At 42.4% G+C, this 24,178-nt stretch overlaps 1 protein-coding gene across 3 annotated transcripts in view; it reads left to right on the top strand.

Moving 5' to 3' along the window:
- LOC126389817 (MAM domain-containing glycosylphosphatidylinositol anchor protein 1) overlaps positions 1-24,178 on the top strand; it is a 234,891-nt gene that overhangs the window by 70,478 nt on the left and 140,235 nt on the right. For all 3 annotated transcript variants that reach the window (XM_050043756.1, XM_050043748.1, XM_050043738.1), the window contains exon 4: positions 15,646-15,820. In XM_050043756.1, coding sequence (XP_049899713.1) covers positions 15,646-15,820 — 175 coding nt within the window. The remainder of the gene's footprint in view (positions 1-15,645; positions 15,821-24,178) is intronic.

Here is a 24,178-nt window from a genome sequence, read left to right as displayed (position 1 = left end):
CCACAAGATAATACACCCACAGCCATATGCTTGAGTGTATGCAATGTGTGTGTGTTTGAGAGTATGAATGTGTGTTTCCAGAAGACACAAAACAACTGAAAGACGTAAACAGAGAAAGCGCGAGGAAAGATAAATAAAAAGAGATTGATGAATACCGGGGATGTTCAAAGGACAGACAGGGTCAAGACATGAGGATGAGCTGGCTGATGATGAACAAATTCAGATGAAAAATAAAACGCATGAAAATAAATATATGGCATTTACCTAGAAGGGCTTTCCAGTAATTTAGGCTTTTAATAGAAGAGGAGATAGAGCATCTGCAGTATGTGCCTCCTGCATCTTGTGTACTCAGTGTGCTGCACACAAAGGCATTGTTTGGCGTTCATTCAGTGTTCTGAAAGGTCATTCTGTTGTTAATATGTAGGCACAGGCAAAGCTATATCAGAACATCCGTTAAGAAACTCACACAACTCGTGCAGTATAGTCTAGGTCTCATTTATCCAATCGTACGCTCAGCACTTCCCACTCACATGCATTTTCACTGAAACCTTGCTACCTTACGAGGCAGACCTCAGTACTAAGATTTTTCTTGTAACAAATATGCACATGTTTGGGAAGTACTAAATGAAACTTGGATTACACTGCATGAGTTGTGTGAGAGTTTGCAAACTGATGTTCTGGTATAGGTTTGCTGTTGTTAAATGTGGTCCCCAATCAATCGAACAATATGCCCGCCACTCTGCGTGAAGGCATGAGAAAAAAACCAAACCGCTAATGACTGATTGACATACAGATGGTCATTCTGTGAGTGAAGTATTCCTTTAAGGCCTTTACACTAAAAGACATGAAAATGTGAAGTACTTGCTTGTAATTATTTTGGACCAAAACCTTTCATAGCGGCAGCAATTTGCAGCAGTTGCAACATTTGTTTGATTAAAGATTCATATAGATTCCCAGACTGTAAAAATACCACCCCTTTATGGACTTCCATTAGAAGTCTTGAGTTCAGCATTTCAGCTGTCACCGTCTTGATTCTTTGGAGCCAGAAGGTAACAAGGGAAGGAGTAGATCTGATATGTGCTGTTTCTGTCAAGGGTAAAAGGAGTAATAAAGGCTGCTGTCTTTGTTTGGATCGTACACTGTATGGTTTGAAGTCGTGGAGTGTCCGTATTGTTGTCCTTCCACACAAGTGATCGGTTGATGCCTTTATTTGTGGTGCAGAAGCTAACCCGGCTGTGTAAAGGACTTTAAAGTAAGAAGTAGAAGTGCTGCTGTGCCTCTGACGTTACGAAGTGTCTGCATAAATTCAGTAGGTTAATCAACCTTTTCTCACTGCTGTCACTTATCCAACACTTGATGAGGTCAACTTTAAAAATGTAGCTTTTGTGCTGTGTCTGCATATCACTTTACTTCACCCTTTAGTTGGAAGAGAAACACAGCAGGACCAAACTACTTCAGATGAGTCTGTGACAGTGTGCGAGTGAGTCTTTGCATCTCTGTCCTTGACTACTTGAGACGGTGAGGGAGGACAAAGGCAAAATCAAATTCGATCTTGAAGCAAAAACAAAAACACTTAATATCGCTGGTGATGAGTCTGGGGGTACAAGTCTGTGCTGGACTCCTCTATGCCTCGTCTGTATGTCGTCTCTGAAGTGTCTGCTGCCGTGGCAACGCACTGTACTTTTCAGACAAACCCCTCTCTGAGGTTAAAAATAATAAAGAAGGTGTCTAAATGTCTGTGTTCACAAAGTAAAATAAAATGGTGGAAAAAAATTAGACTCTATATTGAATAGTGGCTAGACAGAGGCAAACAGACAGGTATATTGATAGACAGTAGGTGATTTTAAGATAGTTTGTATTAATATATAACATGGCTACCCTGACACTTGAAATGCACAATGTTTCTCAAGTACTAACGTCTGAAATATGATGAGTTTAGTAGAGTGTTTTGATCAGGTGTGATATTGTGTTCATTAGATCAGTGGTCGTGTATCAATGCAGCTGGATCTCTGACTCTTGTATTGGTTTCCCCGAAACATACTGGGTAATCTTTACACCCCTCCCTCCTTTGATTTCTTATTTCTCAGAATCATCAAGCCACTCAGCAATGACATCATCTGTTCTACACACACAGATGCACGCACACAAAAAAAGTGAAGGCTCATATTACTTCATCTCATGACATGCTTGTGCTAATTAGCCATCGCTCATTACAACAAACACATCCAACATGGGCGGAGCGTGTTAGGTAGCGGCTGACACTGCTGCTGATGCTGTCAATACACCAGGCCGGTCGGAGAGAGCTGCCTACCTCTGCTGATTTTGTACACTGTAGTTTGTTCTCACTCAAGCAGTCTGATGGTCAAGGAGATGCTGAGGGAACTCTTTAAATGTCTCAAAAATAAATAGATAGATAAAATAAAAAGTGAATTATTTCAGTTTTGTTTCAACATGAAAGAAGGCAAGAGACTAGATCATCAAGAACAAGCAATGGACAACATCTGCTGAGCTTCAGTGTCTTATTAACTACCATCCACACAGTGTATATCATCATCAACATGACTTCATTGACACAGACGAGGAAGGTCTAGTGTGTAGGGTTTAGTTGCGTATAGGGGTGAGGTTGCAGATTGCATGTAGAAGAATGACGGTTGCTGACACGAGAAGACGATAACAGGAATGACCCTATCAGTACGGGTCCATGTCATTGGTCCGACATCCCATTAGTCCGACGTCCCGTTCTTCCGATATGTGATTATACTAGGCTATACTGTATTTGTGTACCATAGAGGATCAGCAAACGCAACAAAAGTAGGCTACTGGTCGAGATACAAGTGTCATAGAGAGGAGAGAGTGAAACACCATAACCTCCTGTTATTAACTCTGGGGTCGGGGTTGTGTGGGGAGCTGAACGGCTCCCGGCGGGCGTATTTCTGCCTTGATGGTGCGCCACGACTGGCTCTGGGTCAGCTGGGAAAGGCTTGAGGCGAAGCAAGCTCACGGTTTATGTGTTTGTCACTTTCTTTTTCATTTTAACCCACACCATGATCTTTTCCTGACCCTAACCAAGTGGTTTTTGTGCCTAAACCTAACCAGACCAGACCTTAACCACAGGGCATCATGATAATTTTGGAAAAACGGGACTTCAGAACAATGAGTTTAATATGGTCGGAACAATGGGATGTCGGATCAATGGGCTGTCGGACCAATGGGCTGTCGGACCAATGGGCAGTTCCCATCAGTACGTGTATTGATGAGGTAGGCACAGACGTTCCCAGTCACCTTTCTGTCGGCTCTGCTAAATTTCTTGATGGAGTAAAATACCACTTTCTTGAAGTCTTGATGGTACTTTTGTGGCTGGCTTTGAACGGTAGTGGCGTGTCACTGCAAGTCACTCATCAGGATGTGTAAATCAACTCATCAGTCTCAAAGTCTCCTTCTAGTGACTTCTAGCTAGCTAGCCAGGTCAAGGTTTTCAAATGAGAACGTCGAATAGAAGATGGGCACCAGCTGAACTAGTATCCTGCTAGCCTGGATGACCTCCGTGCCGCATCAGTTTCCAATGAGAAATTAGGAGCTGTTATATCATTTGATGCACTGAAACTTTCCTGAACCCTGGACAGCACCATTCAGCTAGGAGGCCCTTTTTCTTTATGCCGATTGACAGAGCCAAGGACTCTGGCAAGTCAAGAGAAGGCATGTGCTCTGCGGTGAATACAGGCTGGTGTGACAGTGGGAATGTGAGGTCCTGTCCGTTCCTGCTCTGGATCACTGCTATACGCCATTCAGAGGCAGCTGCCCGTGTTCAGAAGGAGGGACCAAGTGGCTGTCTTGTTGTTGTCAGGATGTGTGGATGGTTAAATCATTCCACAACCAGGAACCATGGATTACCAGAACCATGTGGAAACTGCCAAAAATGTAAGAAGAGGCAAAAAAGGTCTAAATTACAGTGAACAAGATAAGGAGCTGATGGTAGCACATTTCAATGGAGTTGTACCTTGTATAATTGAGCCTTGTCTCACTCTGAAGTCATCGAAATCCGGTGCTTGGGCAGTGACTTGCGTCGTCAGAGACCAATGAAAAAAGGCATCCTTTTAGGTCGGCATGATACGCGGCCGGTTGCCGATATAGTTTATCGGTGCCCTGCAGCATCAAGGGGGGGCTCGGCAGGACAAGGATGCCTTAAATTTCCTGTGAAAACAGAAGTGTATTTTGAAAGAAGACAATGCAAGTAATAGGCAGAACTTGACACGGCATCCTAGAAAGCACCCAGGGTACCTTGCATGTTGTATGTGAATGTGAAAAGTCCATGACCAAATGACAAGGTGGGAGTGAGAAAGTGTTTTATAATTCCATGTGACAAAAAAATGATTGATTGATTGATTGATTGATTGATTGATTGATTGATTGATTGATTGATTGATCCAGTGTTCGGGTTTGTTTTTCTGGGCTACTGTAGAAAAGCATGGCAATCTCTATAGATGAGGCCCTGCTCTGTATGTAGATTTAAACTCATTCTCAGGAAAAGAAAACACAACGGTTCTTAGTTTCTTGTGATAATAAAATCATGAAAACATAATTATGCATATTATATTCATTTCTGCCAATACCTGTCACTAAATCCTACACACTGGACCTTTAAATATATTGTACATACACTTTTAAAGATAATTGTATTATCGTAAATACTGATGACTCCTCTGCTCCCTGGAAATCCATCTCAGCCTTGGTCTCATATTACACAGAAAGAGCGATAAAGGCATTCGTATTGTATGACAAGGTTAGAGTGAGGGATGGTGTATTCAATATCAATGAGTCAGTTTTATTGAACTTTTTGCCGTGTGATCTCTGCACCGAGGGGTGGAAGGTGTTTCACTCTGATATGTGTATAAAAAAAAAAACAGCCCGATGGCAACTGTTGCTGAGTTTTTTTTCCAGACGCAGGCGGATACACTGAAAGACTTGTGTAAGAGCTTACTGATGTGAAATCAATTATGTTCATATTGACAATAACCCAGTTATGCTACTTGCTTAAAGTAGTCCTGTCAATTACCCAGGCTATTGATTACACATTTAAACAGGCAGTGGTGAAAAAAATGGAGATTACATCATGAAAATACCATTGAACTGACATTATGAATTCATTTATCTCATCTTTTCACCTCATTTTTCCTCTCAATTGGCTCCGTTAAATGTCTGCTCTGCACTCCCTCCTCTTTTTTCATTTCTTTAAGTCCTTTTTTCCCTATTTTCTCGTGTTTCTCGGTCCACTCTGTATTTTGTTTGGCTTTTTTTCACTTATTGATCGTACTTTTATTTCTCCCAAACCTGTCTATGTCCGTTAACCCTTTCTCGTGTTCCTCTTCTCACTTCCCCGCTTTGTCCTCTCGTCTTTTGTCCTCTCCCTCTAATCTCATCTCTGCCTTTTTTTCTCGACTTTAACAGCTCTTTCTCTCCTCTCCTCTTCTCTGTGACACCCCTCACTGATAGTTCTTCTCTCCTGCCGCTTTTATTCTCCCACATTTTTAAATTAATTTTGAAATGAAAGAGAAAAAAGAAAGAAAACTCTGTGCCATTATTTCTTCTACTCACCTGTTCCCACACATTTCTCCATCTTCACTGTCTTCCCCTGAGCTTCCCACATAATGCCATGAATCAGCAAAGCAACGTCCATTCAGGCGCTGATGCTTGAAATGATATTTATTGCTCACTCTAGTCTCTTACTCTTCTAACCATCCATTTATTCTTCCTCTCCTCTCAGTTGCTTCACTCCCTACCCCTATCTCTCCTCTCAGTGACAGATAATTAAAATAGATATTTCCATGTGCAAGTTTATTTATTCTTTTACTGTATGGCATCCACACCTTGTGACTTTAAGTCATTCTATTTCGCCATTGTTTGTAAAGCAAAGCGGGAGCAATTACGTCCCAGTGTCTGTTCAACAGTTCAAGCTGCCATTATCAACCTGCACTGCTCTTCTTTTTGTCGCTGTCATTTTGTCATTCCTGCCTGTTTTTTTCTCTTCCTCTCCCACACTTTCCCTCAGACGTTGCATCCTGTGAGCTTACGCGTGTGTTTGTGTATGTCTGAGCGCCTCTGTGTGTGTGTGTGTGGGTCTGCATCCGTGCCAAGTAGTATTCCCCGATAACAGGATTACCATCTTAAGCCTATTCACGGTAAGTGAGCCAGTTGGATGGATAAAGCACTGTATCGTCGACTCCGCTGGCGTTACATCAAGAAAAGAGTTAGAAAAATTGTAGACGGCAGGCCTAGCAAGCTCTCGGTGAGTTACTGAGAGAGAATATAAAGGATTCAAGCTCTGTAACACCCCAGGAAGCAGCAGTGGTTTAGAGGAGGGAAGCCTTGCAAGCTAAGCATTGCTTACAGTGATGTCAAACAAGGAAGGATTTAACTTTTCACAGCAGTATTTACACAGTGGCTGATGGTAATTGAATATGAACACTGCCAGTTGGGTCCTCAAAACAGGGAGACATAGTGGTAACATTTGAAGGGTAAGGGTACATGAATTATCATGAATGCATGCATGCATGGAAAAGCATGAACTCATTCATGTAGTATTTCACACACTATCAGGAATGTGCATTAATTACCAATATATTAAGTAATGCAGCAGCTAGGTATGTCAATCATGATTATTTTTGTTGTCAGTGTATAAGGGTGTTTAATGAGGTACTTTTGACATACATGCTTTAGACCTGCAAGGAGCAAACAAACAGAGGCAGATGCAGACTGGGTTATACGTAGAATTTACGTAGATGAATACTGTTCAGCCCGGATCTGATCCAGTAGAAACCTCTTACAGTTAACAGTTCTCCTGCCCACATGCAGTGAAACTGAATAAGAGACACCGCTGAATCGGGAGTGAATGTCTGTTGAATATCCAACTTAAAAACTAACTTCATCGCAGCGCGACAGCTGGCTTGTCGGTCTTGTCTGCCCATACACTCAGAGTCTTCTTTTAGCGTTGCGACATTATCAGTTGTACATTTGTTTTTCACTGCATGAGAAAATGGACATGTGGCATGAGAGCATGTTAAAAGTGCCAACTGTTTGAGGGTACTGTCACATATGTGCAGACAAGTGACCATCACTTGCCAAAGCGATTTACATGCTGAATGTGGGCGATGCTGGATGTGACTCACACAGAAACCTAACTTGTCAGCTAACAAATAATAGCTAGCTAGCGAATAAATACCGCAAAATATGATGTTACTGGTACAGTTCTGATTTTCTTACATTCCATGCTTGTCTCCTGACTCACTGCAAGCCAGGTAGCATCTCTCATCTGGGGCAGTTTGTATTTTTCGTCGCCAATTTCATACCATATAGCCTGGTTAGATATGGCGACAATAGGTGTTTCCTCCATCTTGGCTCACTCGGGAGATTACAGCCAGTGACAGACAAGCAGGGTGAACCATATGTACTTCTTTGCTAGTGGTTGAGGAGGTGACTTTGCCAGTCAGAGTTCACCAAAATTTAACTCCATGTGATGCTAAGATCCAAATTGGCTTTGTCACTGCTCACTTTGAATGTCAGCGAACGGGTCGTGAATATTTGCAAACATTAAATTCTCATGTGTGACCATGCCTTGAGTGTTATGGTCAGTGTGTGAGATTTTACAGCTGTAGGCTACCGATCTGCTGCAGGTTATTTGCACTGGTGCATGTAGAGCTGTGCATCTCAAATTTTGCGTCCACTACTGTGCATATGCATTTTGTATAAGCCCTGTGAAGTAATGCTGAGTCAATCATAATTCTAACACTTGGAATTCAAGTGACTGGTCAGTTTTCTGGCCTGTCTGTCCCTTTAAATGCTGATTTACCGATGAAGAAGACATGTCATTAATATCACAATGATTCCAATGCTTAGTAAATACTTAATGCATTTCGAATTCATGTTAATTCATGTACCCAGTGTTACCAGTGTATCATGTTATGCAGCCAGGTGGAATATTTATTAATTGCTGAGACAGAAATGTAAATATGGCAGTGTGAAGCATTTGACAGGTGATTTGTCCGGTTCGTGAGCTGCATCCTAAAAATTCTGAGGGCAATTTATCTGCATTATCTTTTTCATTATTATTATATGTGACAGCTGTGCTGGATGTTGCTGACACATTAACATAAAAATCAAGATGTAAACAACCATCCCAACCTCTTTTTTCCTCACAAAATGCTAATTCAGTATTAAGGTCTCTCATGCATTGTTGTTTAGTGTTGACAGTCTCCAGTTAAGACAGCGGGGCAAAAGGGTCTGACGGCCACTGGACCATGTCTGCTAGATCCTGTTGGGATGTGTCACTCTGAGGAGCGGAGTGAGAGGCTCAGAGACAGATCAGAAGAAGGAGGGAATGTGTGTGTGTGTGTCTGTGTGTGTTTGAAGGGGTGAAGGCGAGATGTATGAAAGATGTTAAAGAAGAACATCTACCTAACACATCTGACCTTACACACATACACACACACACACACACACACACACAGGTAGAGAACAGAGTGAGAGGACAGAGAGAGGCGTTTAGACAGACAGCTGCAGGCCAGCGACCTGTCGGTATGGTTGACACACATTAGCCTTCTTCCCCCTCACCACTGAAAGAAGTGCACACCTTTCACTCTTTCTCTTCTCTTCGCTACCTTCACTGTCTCTGATCCATATTCATCATGCATAATTAGCTGTCCTTCTCTCTTTCTCTACAAGTCAACACAGATTTACTGATTCGAAGCTGAAATCTGTTGCTGGTTTATTAGATACACACTGCTAAACCCTGTGCAATCCAAGAAAGCTCTGCAATAAATCCCACCTTTAAGGAGCTCATAATGTTACTTTTTGTTGACAGTGTGTCACAGAGCTGTTGATTCAGCTCCCATCATGTCGGTGGCCGAGCATTGAAAGGTGTATCTAATATTTTGTCCGCTGTCTCAACAAAAACCGACCATTATAAGCTTTATAAAGTTAGGTTTTATTGCAGGCCTGTCATGTATTGGATTGCAGTGGATTCAGCAAGCTGTATGTGCCTAATAAACTGGCACCTGGGTGTATTGTTAAAATATCCATCTGTATTATGGAGTGCAGCAGATTTACTGTGGCTGGAGATGCTGTGAGCTACCACTAAGAAAATGTTGACTTGCTTGTCAGGTCGCAACATGGCTGACAGTGCCAATAAAGTCTGTTTATCTGATTCTTATAAACAGCAGGTGTCCACGATACATTCCACAGCAACTCATCAAAAACATCTCTGCTGCAGTGTGCACGCTGCTGGAGAGGACTGATCCTTAACGCGCTTTAAGCCTTAAATGGAAAGAGCCGTGTTTCACCCAACAATATTGACTCCACTTTCTGGGTTTGAACAGTGCGACTTCAAAGACATGGCAACCGAATAACAGCTGGTGAAATTTCAAAATGTATTTCAAAACAAATGCAATACCAGGCGATAGGGGTACTAAACTCTAGACTTTTTGTGTCAAACAGCACAACGACTCAGACATCTTTACTTGGTGTATTCTGTTTCAGTGTAAACATAAAAGAGTTATAGATTCAAGGACAAGTTATTACTGTTAATGGATTTCGCAATGCAGAAACAGCAATGCGTTGCTTGGAAAGGGAATTATTGTGAATGTTGATCACCCAACTTCTAACCACTAATGGAATGTTTACTAGCCCCACTTGGCTCTGGTCGGTATTTTTAGTGCACTCCTCAATAACCGCAGTATGAATAGGGCCTAATAGCACTATCTGCCCACCCTCCCATAAAACCACAAACACAAAGTGGTCCCCAACTTCCTCCTCGCAATACACTGACAAGTCTGTTCTCTGCACTGTTTCTGTTCTCCTGTTGAAACATCTGTGTCCTAGACAGCACACAGCTCCCCCAGCTGAATACAGAAACAGCGAACAAAACCTGCTGCATTTCATGTCGAGCTGGATCCCAGGGGATCCCAAACCTTCCCTTCACATTACACTTCTAACCAAATGTAAAAGCTATTATTACAAAAGGCTCTGACTCAACAAATGCATCTTTATTTCCCAGCATGTGTGTGGGGGAGAAAGTCTGAAGGAATGTGTGTGTGGTGTTTTTTTTTATGTGTGTAAATGGATGTGCATTTAGACACAAGATCTGATGGCAAGTCAGTGTTTGGCTTTTCCTGTACTTTGTACAGAAATAAAGGCAGGGGAGAGAAAAAGCGCCCAGACAGGGATAAGATGAGGGAGAGAAAAAGGACCGGCAGAGATATCCAGACCAATCCGTCGGGACCTGAGTGGAAAAAATAGAGCAGCGTCACACGTCTATTGAAGGAAGAGAGAAGAAAGAGGTGTGGAGGGAGAGCGAACGAGGTCAGAGTAAGAGAGCGCAGGTGATGGTTTTAAGCTGCTGGTGTCACAGGCAGATATAGGCTCCTCTGCCGCCTGCCTGTCATCTGCATCGCACACAATGTCCCCTTTATTCGCAATATCACCTCTCTCTATTTTGCTTCATCTGCCTCCCCGGTGTAGCTGCTCTGAGCGTGATGCACTATTTCTCTCCCCATCACACAGCTGCCAGCGATACTGTATATATCATTCCTTCTTATTCTTGCTCTAACTCTAATGCTCTAAAAAAAAAACTATATCTCACTTACACATGCAGTCTTCTTTTTTTCCCACACACCCTATCCTCACCTACTATATTCCACAGCGACTCACGCTGTTTTTCTTTCTTCACACTTTGTCGCTGTGTTTCCTTACATACTTTACTTATGGCCTTTACCCCAGGATCTCCTTATATACTCTCAGCAGTATTATTGTAAGCTCATATGCCACTTCCTCTTTCTGTAATCTTTTGAGTGCAGCTCATCATCCCAAATTCATGCTCAACCCTGTTTTTACACACACAGTTTCATTATATACACAAAAGAAGGACACATCAATAAGCATGCCGTAACGGCTTTTAACTTGAATATATCATGATTTCACTTCCCCCGCTTCAAAGCCCATCATTACGGGCCCTAGTGCACACTAGTTACTAGTTATGAAGGACACACACATAGCATTAGATGTATATATATATTTTAACAACAATGTGTCTTGGTCAGGTTGTTCTCATAAACTGTTTCTTTTCCGACAAAAAGTAATGCTCCCAAATTTGTACATATCCCACATAATCATGAGCCAGTAATTGCATGCATAACCCATGTATTTTAAAGACTGCGATCACGTGACCAGTGCGCTGATGGGAGTAAACAAGGAAGCGGCCCCAAGCAGTCAGTTAGGAGGCAGGTCAACGCATTCTCACTCCGACCTCTTCACATATTGATGTTTAGTCATGGACTTTCCATGTCCATATATGACACTTTCGTTTTCACAGGAAATTTAATAAACGCACCATGTCAGTACAACACTGCGAATTGACATTTTAGGCAACAACACCACATGGTTGGGTTTAGGCAATAAAAGCACGTAGGTAAGTTTCGGAAAAAAGACCAGGGTTTGGCTTTAGAGTCTTACAGGACACAAACATTGCTCTCTCGGGTGAAAATCGGTGTTTGTTGGACCCATCTGCCACCACTCCAGCCAGCCCCAGTCAGACTTTCGCCGCCTTAACTTTCATCCTTGTCCCACTGCGTTTTTACCTGATGCGGCCGGGCATTGTTAAACTATAACAGCCACTGGCTGAGTATCATGCAGATGTTAAAGGACACCTTTTTTTGTCGGTTTCTGATGCCGCAAGTCACTGCCCAAGTGTCAGATTTCGATGACTTTGGAGTGAAACCAGGCTCGGCAGGTTGGGGTGGTGAATGGATCACAAAACACCAGACTTTCCCCAAGGACTTTCCCTCAGAGCCGGGTATTCGGAATCCTATGAACTTTGAGTCATTTTAGAGTATGTCCTCACCATGTTTCTTCTCCTAAACCTAAACACAGTAACTTTAATTGCCTGAACCTAACCTTTGTAACTTTACCTTGAGGATGTAACGTCATCCGTGGGATGCTAATATGTAGGATACGGACTGCTGTGTGTGCATTGTTGTAGGACAATATACAAACTTTTTTTGAGGGTACGTTTCTCAGCTTGTCAGTCTTCACAGATTTTGCGCCTGAGCTACCAACTGTATATTATATCACCTCTATTATATCAGACTTGTCACTGGACAACATAGACATCAATCATATTGCATATCTGTATATGATAAAAAAAACAAGTAAATAAGACTTTTTGTTGAATCATTTTTTACAGTTAATTTGAAGGTTTTTTTTAATTAATGAACAATAAATGTATACTTTTTCATAGATTACTACTCACAATTTTACACAAAAAAATGAGAAAAAAGAAAGAAAACCATAGTTTGCCTTTTTGAGGGCACATCTCAAATCACACAGTTTTAAATTTAAACCAAGGTCTTTGGACACAGGTTCAATTCCGAGGTGGCAAACAAAGTTACTCTCAAAGGCCCATTTTCTGCCAAACACATTGTTAGGGGGGTCCGCTTTCTCCAGAAGCCCTCCCACCCCGCGGGCCCACCCCTGCCAAAGCCTCTATCACATAATCTTGCCATTAAAATTCTTCTGAACTTGAACCTAATCTTAATGTTTTCTGAACTCTAATCCTATGAATAACTCTAAAACGCTCCCTCTCCAAAGCGAGAGCAAACAAAATGTCCGTAATTTGTAAGATTCTCACTCATCTTTTAATCCTTGAGTAGAAAGGATAAAAGCAGGAAAACACAGATGCACACGTCATGCTCACTTTCACTCTCTCCTTTTCTGTCTCTCACAAAGGTCCACACACTCTCATACACACAGACACACACACACACACACACACACACACATGCATGCAAACTGGAGTCACTAAACCATGGAGAGACAGGGTTCGGTTCATTGCTCACCTTGGCTGGTTTGATCAATGGCAGTCTGCCTCCTCCAAATCCTTCCCACAAACAGAGCTGAATAAACAGGCAGGGAGCGTTTACACAGACCCTGATAATCTGCTAATCCATATAACCTGCTTTCTAACCAACACACACACTCACACGCACACGCACTCAGAGGCGCACAGGAGTGAATATGTACGCTGATACAGGAACACAAGCAGACAACTGTGCATAAAAACAGGAAACACACACTTCTTTGCACAAACATTTGCATGCACGCATACACACACACACACACACACACACACACACGCTGTATCAGTGGCTTTTGCCCATTATCCTCTCTGACCTCCTCAACAGGACATGGTTGATAGTCTCGTCGAGGTTGATAACAGACAGAAGGGTTAATAGGGATTAATGGACTGTACACACACACACACACACACACACACTGAGAGAATAACATTCCAGTGCTGATGAGTTTACAGGCTTTCATGTATCTCCAAAGCGTATGTGTGTGTTTGTGCATTTGATTAATAGAGTGAAAGTATCATGTAGCTGTCGGCCGTGCAGCATTCCCACGGCTTGATGGGATAATTGAGGCGTGAAAAAGCCATATAGAGTTTGTCAAAACTCTTAATGGTCTGAGTTTAGCATCATGGACACCATGAGTACAGCGCTTAGTGTCATTAAGTTCTACTCTATGGAGCAGACAGAGATTTTATCACCGAGAAAGAACGTCATAACTGCATTTCTAATTTTGAACGGACTTATTCCAGTTATTCAGATTTAATGACCTGCTGAGTGAGATGAAGACTTTTCCTGTCTGTCTCACTCATGCACTTTCTTCTTTTATATGTGGTGACCGAATATTCTTTATATAGACATACCTTTTAACTGCCTTTCAGACTGACACTATGCTATGAGCATTAGGATGATGTAATTTGTCCATCACAGCTGCAAAAATAAAACTTTTTTGTGATTTGACAATGCTATGGTTCAGGTGTCATTACGTTCAGGCTCTGAAATGATGTGGTCAGTGTTAGGGAAAGAGCATAGTTTGGCTTAACATAACTACTTGGTTTAAGTTAGAGAATTATTTTGGGCTAAAACTTCAACCATGTTAAGAATAGAGGACCTTTGGTGAAGAATCATGGTCATGGTTAAAGAAATGCTTCACCCATAAAATGACCATTTGTTATTCAATTAGTCATGCTGTGATACCTTGTATTCATGAGGAAAACTCGGTCTTCTTGCATGCCTCCATGGAAACCAGTGACCATATTGATTTATTAATTGATTGGGGACCATGTTTAACAACTACAAAACTGCATCAAAGCATCCGTTTACAAATGATTACACAACTTGTGCAGTATAACCCAAGTCTCATTTATCTAGTCTTATGTTCAGTACTTCCCAAACACATGCATTTCCCTAAAACCTTACTATTTAAAACTGAACTGAAAGTCAAAAGTAATTACGCTCTCTTCGAAATCAGACTCCAATACCAAGGTTTTTTAGTGAAAGTGCGTGTGTTAGGAAGTCACACGAGTTGTGTGAGGGTTTGTAAACGGATGTTTTGATGTAGTTTTGCTGTTGCTAAATGCAGTCCTCAATCAATCAATAAATAACTATGCTTGAGGCATGTGAGAAAAACAAAGTTTTCTTTATGAAGTACAACAGGGCATGACTAATTGATTTACAAATTATCATTTTGTGTGTGAAGTGTTTTATAAAGTAAACCGACATTGATTGCGGGTAGGAAATTGGAAATGAACAGATGATCACCATGTCAAAATAGGTGTATGCAACCGCGACAACCCCCTCCCTGTGCTGACTTTGTAGCTCCACATCACAGTCACACAAAAATCTCAATGGACGAGAATCACAGGTCGTAAAGCCACCAGCTGAACGTAAACATTCAATATGTTGTTTTTGGCCATCTGTTAAAATGACTGATGTTGGCCTGTTACCTTGGACAGATAGTTGGCTTTAACTGTACTCCAGGGCGGCTGTGCCTCATGAGGTAGAGTGGGTCGTCCACTAATCAGATCAGCGGTTCGATCCCTGGCTCTTCCAGTTCGCATTTCAAAGTATCCTTAGGCAAGATACTGAACCCCAAATTGCTCCTGATGGCTGTTCCATTGGTGTGCAAGTGCGTGTGAATGGTTACTGAGCAACAGGTGGCACCATGTATGGTAGCATCGGCCACCAGTGTGTGAATGTGTGAGTGAATGGTGGAATGTGACTCATAGTGTAAAAGCACTTTGAGCGGTCTGAAAATAGAAAAGGGCTATACAACTGTAAGTCCATTTATCATTTACCATCCAAGGTGTTTCAGTACACTGTAACATCACTGTTGAATGTGGTTAAAGGTGCAAAAGAGAAATAGATTCTGAAGTTCAGTAACACATTGCTTTTCGTATTCAATCAAGGATATAAATTGACCATCAAAGAAATATGTGTCACTCATTTTCTTTGTTAGGAAATAAGAACAGAATGTAACTTTTAATTTTCACTTTTATTGGTGTGATTATCGGTTGTTAAACATAAATATTTGTTTTGATACAGAGTAGTTTGACAGCATTTGTTTACTGTGTATCTTTTAAGTTTTTTGGGAAATCAAATGTCAAAGCCTGCCTTGCTTGTCTTTCTCTCCGTTGCCATTTTAACTTTCTTACACTACACTTTGACTGATTCTGTCCTTGCTACACCTTGCTTCCACCGACAGCATCTTCGTCAATTTAACGTTTTCTCCCCTTCCCCCCGCTCTCTTCAGGTACGGTGGACGAAGACGGCAGGCAGTGCATCAGACAAGTTCCAGGAGACATCCATCTACAACGAGACGCTTCGCATCGAGGGCATCCAGAGGGTGCAGGGGGGTCGCTACTACTGCAAGGCCGACAACGGGGTGGGGGTGGCTGCCATCAAGTCCATCCGCGTAGATGTGCAGTGTAAGTGGGCAGGGAGAAAGAGGAAAAAAAACAACAACCTCCTTCCACTTCTGGACCACAGCTGACTATCACTACAGCTATTCCCACTGTTAGAGAAGACCGAGATTGGGAGAGATGGAAAGATTGGTAGAGGAAAGATGAAAGACAGATTGGACGGATGATGAGATTTCAGGTGGGAATGGCTTCCAGGAGTATCTGATGACTTATGGTGCAAGGGATGAAAAGCATGGTCGGAGGATTAGAGGGATGGGAGAGGATAGATCAAATAGAAGTGCAGTATCTGGAAAGGGTATAAGATGGTGCTACACATTAAAAATGAACATCTCAAATTTTTGCTGGTAGTGTACCATTGCTTTATTGTAGGGTTAATGCAGGTGTGTACCCCACCAATGAGGGGAATTAGAGAAGAAAAGAAGTTTTGTCAGATACTCCTGGACAAAAAGTGAAGTCTGTGGGACATATTAAGAGTTTTTATAACAGTTAGTCCAGGTGGTACGGGCTCCCTAACCCGCTGTTTCTCAACAAACCCAAACCAAAAAATCAGGTTTTCAACGTTGCAGTTGACTCTGTTTAGCTCTGTCACATGCTCAGAGTTCACAGTGCCTGCCATAATTAGCATCTAAATTACTTAACGGCTCATTATTAAGAGATAACCTTTCCTTTTCACACCTTGTTACACATCCTTTGAATTGCCCCTGCAGTCTGCAGCTTTACAAAGGGCCATTTGTTATTGTTTGTCATACAGACAGACAGCTGAGAAGCAGTGCTGTGTTGTAGGGGTCCCGTGCTGCTGCTTGTTTCACTGCCCCACTGTCCCTGTGAGTCAGGGGCCAGGTCATGGCGACAGGTTGACGCACAAGCAACTATATCCCCAACACATCGATACGGTTCTACTTAAATCCAAGCCCCCTAAAAACCTAACCCATCCTTTCAATCAGCCCATGGCGTAGGGTTCTTTCCTTCATTGATTCAATCGTTTAAATGGTGGGTTTATAGACTAATAGAAAAAGGCTGATTTTCCAAGGGCCCTATAACACTAAACATCCATTACCTGCCTTTCATTTGCTAAATTCATCTCTTCTTCTGCTTTTCTTTATGTACAGCACAACACCATGATCTGCCATTCCTCCTCTAGCATCACAGCTCCTATACCAAACCATGCAATCACAAGCATACACACACACACAGATACAGCACACACACATGCTCGCCCTTTGCTTGTTCCTCTAGGATTTGTCACTTACACACCACCCTGCTTCAGCCTCCTAATGGGGCTCCCCCTTCCTACATCCCTCCCTCCTACTTCCTCCTCCCTTTCTGCTGATAGTGTTGGTTCTCCCCAGGCGCCAGCTTGGCCCCTGCTGGGGAGCTGGTAATTGCAGGGGGGGGGGCTGGGTAGTAAACAGGTTGTATTGTGAGTGTAGTTGTGACAGGAGCTCTGTGAAGCTAACCAGCTCTGACGGCCAATGCTTGTTCAATTCCCCATCCCCCATGCCGCGTTAGACCCAGTGGCGATCGGCCACACTTCCTACACAGGGCGAGTTCAGTGCTAGAAGGATGTAATAATTAGCCCAGGCTACCACAGAAAAAGAGGGAGAGAGGGGGGAATATATAAATAAAAGTGGAGGAAAAGATGAATTGGAGATTGAGGAGAGAGGGGTCGTGAGCAAGAAAGGAACAGGCAGCAACCAATACGGCTGAATGTCCCTGAAAATGCAGTTTGAACAGAAGGCCAGCAAATTCTCTTGAGAGTTACAGATACAAGTAAATGTACTTTATGTCTATCAATGCACACATGGGTGAAATTAAAAGAAAAAGAACATGCTTTCTGTGTAAGGTGTTGAGTAGCGAGCCACCAGGACAGCCTCTACAGAATGCTGCAGGGAGGATGTTTTTGGTAGATCGATGCAAAAGTCAGCATCACCCAGGTTGCCTCAACAAAAAGCAGATTTTTCCATTGGATTTTGGATACATTTTGTTCTGCAAGATAATATTTTGAAGCTTATAGTACACCACAGTTACATGACTTCAATGTTGCCACCACAACGAGGCTGTAAAGTTAGTTAGACACCTTCAAGTTTCAAGATTCTTGAGCGGGATATTTACTGACGAAATTTATATCGTAGAACCAAACGTGAAAGTCTTCACAAATGTGAAAATCTTCAAAAAACTTGACTTAACCACACACCTTATTTCAATTAAATTTCCAAAAAACTAACCTACTTTGAGTTGAGGGAATCTGAAGAGCAGAAATGCATTTTAGGAATCATTCCTGCACCACTCTATGCTCCGAGCATATTCTACACGTCTTTGAAACTTGGAAGCATCTCTAACAGGTTATTTGGGCTGAGATCTGTTGACTGTGAATGTTATACTGCAGCATTTGATTCACTTCATTTTAATTTTGTCAAACCATCCACGCCATGCATGGTGGCTGGGGCTAGACCCGTGTGCTTGATTGACAGGTATCTCTCAGGTTTGAACACTCAGTCATTGTGATTGCTGCCTGTTTGATGAAAATCTGTTCCATCCAGACTCCACCGTGTTGCCAAAATGTGGCTTTTTCTGGCTCTAAACAATTGACAAGATGGCAGCTAGTGGTAAACACAAACTCCTGGCTCCAAAAAGCCCTGTCAAAAGCCAACGGGAGACGTCACAGATGATATGTCCATGTTTTCCTACAGAGATAGCACAAGGGAAACTGAAAAATAAGAGTAGTTGAGGCAGAAACGTGAAGGGGGAATGTGTGTAAGAAAATGCTACTTTATTTCAGTAAACAGAATGTAAATTATGTTAACACTTACCCTGATCCTGACTATTGGATGCACAGGACAGACTGTATGAATCTAAAGAGTGCTCTACCTTTTCAGGGAAGAACTAAAAAAAATGAATGGTGATTGATCATGGCTGAGCAGATCATAGTATTGAGGCTGTCGTAATTTCCACGTACAAAAAGGGGAAGAGAGGAGAGGCGAAAAATAAGATGAAAAAGAGTAAGACAGATGGAGGGAGAGGCAAAAAGAAAAAATGAAGACAGGGAGAAGGAGAAATGGAATTTGGGGGAAAAAAGAGAGAGATGCACATAATAAGGTAGATGCACTCATATGCTTTTCAATTTGGATGCATCCAGCAGACCAGCTATTGGACTAGAGGGCAGAACATGTTGTTACCTGCACAGGGTACAAACAAGAGCTTTAGCTCCCTCCGCTTCTCTCAATCACACAATTTCTGTCTTTTTCAGTGTCTCAGCTTTTTAACGATATGATCACGCATTGCACACTCTGTTCACTCCTTACTCTTCATTTTCCCCTTTTCCTTCCCTCATTCCTCCCTCTTTCATGTTGTCCTTCATGTTTTCCTTCCTCCCTGCCGTCGTCTCTGAACCACACACACCAAGGCGTGAGGAAGTCAGGAAGCAGTGTGTCTATTTTTTGTGTGCCTGCGTATGAAGTGAGTCAGCTGGGGTCTCTCTCCTCTCAGCTGTGAGGCTCAACCAAACACAGCAGTGTCTGGCTTTAGGTCATCTGCTGTGCGTGCAGCTTTAACTTTGCTTTCATACAATCACATGGATGCAAGCAGGCGTGCAAGACATGCACACACACACACATACACACACACACACACACACACACACACACACACACACAAACACACACTAACACACACAAACCCCACTGCCTGCTCCTCCTCACTTGCACGCACACATCTTTTGCATTTACATACATGCACATGCACTCTGATGGATACACTACTATGGATGCACTTTTGAGTGTGTACGTGTACTGAAATATGTCCTGGCGCACACACACACGTCAAAGCGCACACTCACACTTCAAAGTTCAGTGTGTGAGAGCAAGACGAACAGCAGGGAAGAATGAGGAGGGGAGAGAGTGAATGACGGATTGAAGCTGAAAAGACAGCAGAGAAAATGAGTGGAGAGTTTCAGGATTAAAGAAAAGGCGCATAGTAAATATTCTGCTTTGAACAGAAGGCACATACAGTAAAAGTCACCTATATATTTCTATATCCGACACCCTGTATCCCTGTATCTCATTTCTCTTCCTTTTTTTTTCATTTTGGCTTCTCTATCTGCATCCAAATTCATTTTATTCTTTTGTTCTGCAACTCACACACCTCTCCTCCCTCCTCCTCTCATTCTACACACTTTCCTTGTTTTATTTCTTTACGCCAAGTCAAGCCTGTGAATGAGTTATTAATTGAGCAGGTATTTACTTATTAACCACAAGTCTATTTGAATAAATCAGTTAGTACAGAATAGTTGATGCCAGCCAGTTTGCTTTCCATATGAATCTGCTTGCGAGATGTTCAGCCAACTAATTATAAAGTCTATGTACTTAATGAGCAAATATAGGTGAAGCTTCTTCTGTCAATCTTCCCCTTTCCACTTCCACATATGATTTACACATATAATATATGTAGAGCATCCATGGGTCCCTTGGAAGGCGCTATAAAAATTCAAGCTATTTTCATTCTCATGTTCTATTTTTTTTTTAAATCTTCTTTTTTTTAAAGCACATAGCAGGCATCAGCAACCTTTTTCATTAATCTACTCTTAGACTGGCGTCACTGATGCTTTGCACTCAGCAGCACCTCATCAACCCATCAACCTGTCCTGCCCTGTTAGGCCTCCATCACAAGGAGGTCACCTGTATCAACCAGCTGACCAATGACCTGGCACTCTAACCACTGAGGCAGTGGGACAGTGAGCTGGCGGGGTTTAACTTTTTTGAGTAGCCTCTACTGATGGGATGGACTTGGTTCAGAAACCCAACCGATGATACGTTAGAGAAAATCAGATTTAGAAAAAAAATAAATAAATAATGCATTGTTGAAAAAAAGGTTAGCTCAGCTTAGTTGAAATCAAATCCTCTCTCTGGATTCATTACTCTCCTCAGGACACCACCAGGTAAGTGGAAAAGTGTTGGGGGGGTAATGATGATGATATTGATGCTGATTATGTTAATGTTGATGGCAATATTGTGACAGCAGGGATGGAGATAATGGTATTCATCATGCCTTTGCAGGATTGTTTTCTTTTTGTTTGTCTGTCAACAACATTGCAAAGACAGCAAAACAGGCCGATCACGTACCCTAAAGCAGGGGGTTGAAAGTGTCTCACTGACTATGTTTACATGCACAAGATAACCCGGAGTTTGCCCTTTTTCCAAAAGACAATATTCCTACCAAGCTGTTTACATGTCCAAAGAAAATGAAAATTCCATTAATATTCCCAGTGACATGCAGCCGTGCATGCTCCCATTAACACGTCCTACCATGTCCTTTATCATGTCAAAATATAGTGGAAAGGCTGGAGCTCCTTGTGGCATTTTGTTTCTTTGCATCAGTTTTCTACTGGTGGGGTACTTGTTGGAGTGTGCCAACACAGTCTCCCTCTTTCATTCTGTCAACCACCTCCTTGAAAAGGTCAGTGCTATGATATTTGGGCATATCCAAAAACCTGTTGATATCCAAGTCTTTCCTAATGTAGGTGTGTTTCTTCTTCTGACCCGAAATGTGGAATTTTCTTTTGGTTATGCATCTCTTGGTTTGTGTATAGCACATCCATGACATTGCACAAAGCTGACCGTAAACAGGCAAGAGGCCATGTGTAGGAAACTGCAGTAAAAACCCCAAATGACGTCTTTTAACGTCGGCATGATACGCGGTCGGTTGCTGTTATAGTTTGGTGACGTCAGGGGGAAACGCGGCTGGACAAGAACAAAAGTTAAGGTGGCGAAAGTCCGACGGGTCCATGTCATTGGTCCGACAGCCCATTGGTCCGACGTCCCATTAGTCCAACGGTCCGCGGTGCTGAACGGCTCCCGGCGGGCGTATTTCTGCCTTGATGGTGCGCCGCGACTGGCTCTGGGTCAGCTGGGAAAGGCTTGAGGCGGAGCAGGCTCATGTGTTTGCCACTTTCTTTTTCATTTTAACCCACACCATGATCTTTTCCTGACCCTAACCAAGTGGTTTTTGTGCCTAAACCTAACCAGACCTTAACCACAGGGCATCATGATGATTTCGGAACAACGGGACTTCGGAACAATGGGTTTAATATGGTCGGAACAATGGGATGTCGGACCAATGGGCAGTTTCCAAGTCCGACAGGGGTGGATGGAAGCCATGTTGGTTGGGTCCAACAAACACGCACTTTCACCCGAGAGAGCGGTGTTCGCGTCCCATAAGATTCTAAAGCCACACCCTGTCATTTTTTCCTAAACCTAACCACGTGATTTTGTTGTCAAAGGAACCAAAATGTCAATTTGCTGTTTTGTACCGACGTAGTGCATTTATTTGAAAGAGACTGTATGTAAACGTTAAATTTCCTGTAAAAACGGATGCATATTTTGAAAGAAGACAATGCATGTAACAGGTAAAACTTGACACCGTATCCCAGAACGTCATCAACCAACGCACCCAGGGTACCTTGCACGTCATATGTGGACGTGGACCATGACCAAACGTTAATATGTGACAAGGTCAGAGTGAGAATGTGTTGGCATATCCCTCGTGTCTGATTCAGAAAATGCTACATTTAGGAAAAGACATAATTCTTAAAGGAATATTGGTTTAAATGAAATTCACAATATTGTCATATCCAGAATAACAGTGGTATATTACTGTGGCCCCCCTCACACACTACATCAAGACAACTGCCAAACAGATGTCAATGTGAGACTTCAGCTTATTTTCCAACTTGTGATTTTTTCAAAGACACTGGCGCTAACCTTTTGTGGCATTGACAGTAATGACAGTATACGTCAATGGACTATAAGCTCATGAATCTCCAAATGTACACAAGCCCTTTCACAGCTTTGGCAGTTATCACCCTAACTGTCACTGGCTATGGGAGTCAATAGAAGAATGTGTAATCTATTATTCCCGCAGTGTGGCTTTAGAAATGGTCCCAGTGCAGTGGTGCAAGTACTCTAGCATTGGTGTTTTTCACAGTGGCACCCACGCACACACACACTTTCACACCCGTAAACAGCAGGCTTGGTGGCATTTAGTCTGTCCTTGTTGGCCAGAGTCTTCTGTCACAACACGGGCTCTGTGCTTCAGGGTGACACCAGTCCTGGTTGGAGCAGGAGGAATGGCCATTGCCGCTGCTGGCGTACACAGTATGCACACACATGAATACACACTCACTTCATGAGGCACGCACACAACTTTGACACAGAAAGCAAGTAAATGTGTGGTATAGACAGGGCAAGAGAAAAGCATTAACAGGTAGTTTAAAAGAAGCTTTGACCTTTCAGTAGGATCGAGTCTGAAGCCGCAGGGTGAATCATCGGGCCACCACATTACTGTCTGAGTCACACAGAGTAGCAAAAAACTCCCACAAACTTTCTCCCCTTTGCTCATCATCTCTTTCACATCTCATTCCACGTGTTTCTCCCTTCCCAACGCTCTCTGTTTATCTTCCTCTCTGTGGTGCCCAGTGTCTTCCTCCCTGTGTGTTACTTGTTATTACTCTCCGTTGTTCTTTTAATATATATTTTCTGTTTGTGCATGCTTCTTTGTGATTTCCTTTGGTCTGTTATGTTTTCTCTGTCGGTCAGCCTCGTCTCTGTAGAATATGTCTCTTCTACTTTCTTCGTTAGTTTCTTCCCCTGTCAACTTTTCGTATTCTGTCTCTGTCAGCAAAGGGATGGCTGCAGTTCCCGTGCTGGACTGTTATTAAGGAGGAGTGTTTTGGTTTATGTGTTTGTTCATTTTTTTGTTCTTACCTCATAGCTCGGTGATATGATTTAGTCTGCAGCACATAGTTAGAACAAGTGCATTAGATATGTAACGGATCAAGTCAAATGCTGGTAATCTGGAAACTCTCCTTGGCCTGGAGGACACGCAGTATGTTCTGTTGATGTTCAGACACATTCAAAAGGAAATTTATATGTGTCTGTGGGCATTGTGCATGTGTCAACTCAGTATTGTACTTTCTACTTTTCCTTTTTCTCAACAGCTCAAATTGTGTTAGTCTGTGCTGCTTTTGAAAGAAGCCTAACAAGCCTGCCAGAGTAATTTTCAGGCGGCATGCTTTGTTAATGACCATGAATTCCTCGTTTCCCAATTTACACAAATGAAAGAGATCGCTGAGAATAAAGTTAAAAGGCCTGCCTTTTTCACGGTTGACATTGTGCCTTGTCATTGCACCAAAAGCAAAGGTGTAATTAATAACATTAATGAAACGGGCAGGTCCATTTAGGTGTGCCAATGAGCCAGTATGTGTAATTTGAGGGGGCTGTGAGTGAAACAACTACACCTGAATGCAGCCATTATTAGTTCCACGTATCTGACAAATAAAAGTGTCAGCCGCGAGAAAGCTCTGTGATAATA

The sequence above is a fragment of the Epinephelus moara genome, chromosome 1 (assembly GCF_006386435.1).
Source record: "Epinephelus moara isolate mb chromosome 1, YSFRI_EMoa_1.0, whole genome shotgun sequence".
Taxonomy (NCBI): domain Eukaryota; kingdom Metazoa; phylum Chordata; class Actinopteri; order Perciformes; family Serranidae; genus Epinephelus; species Epinephelus moara.
This window is presented reverse-complemented; position numbering and strand designations above follow the sequence as displayed.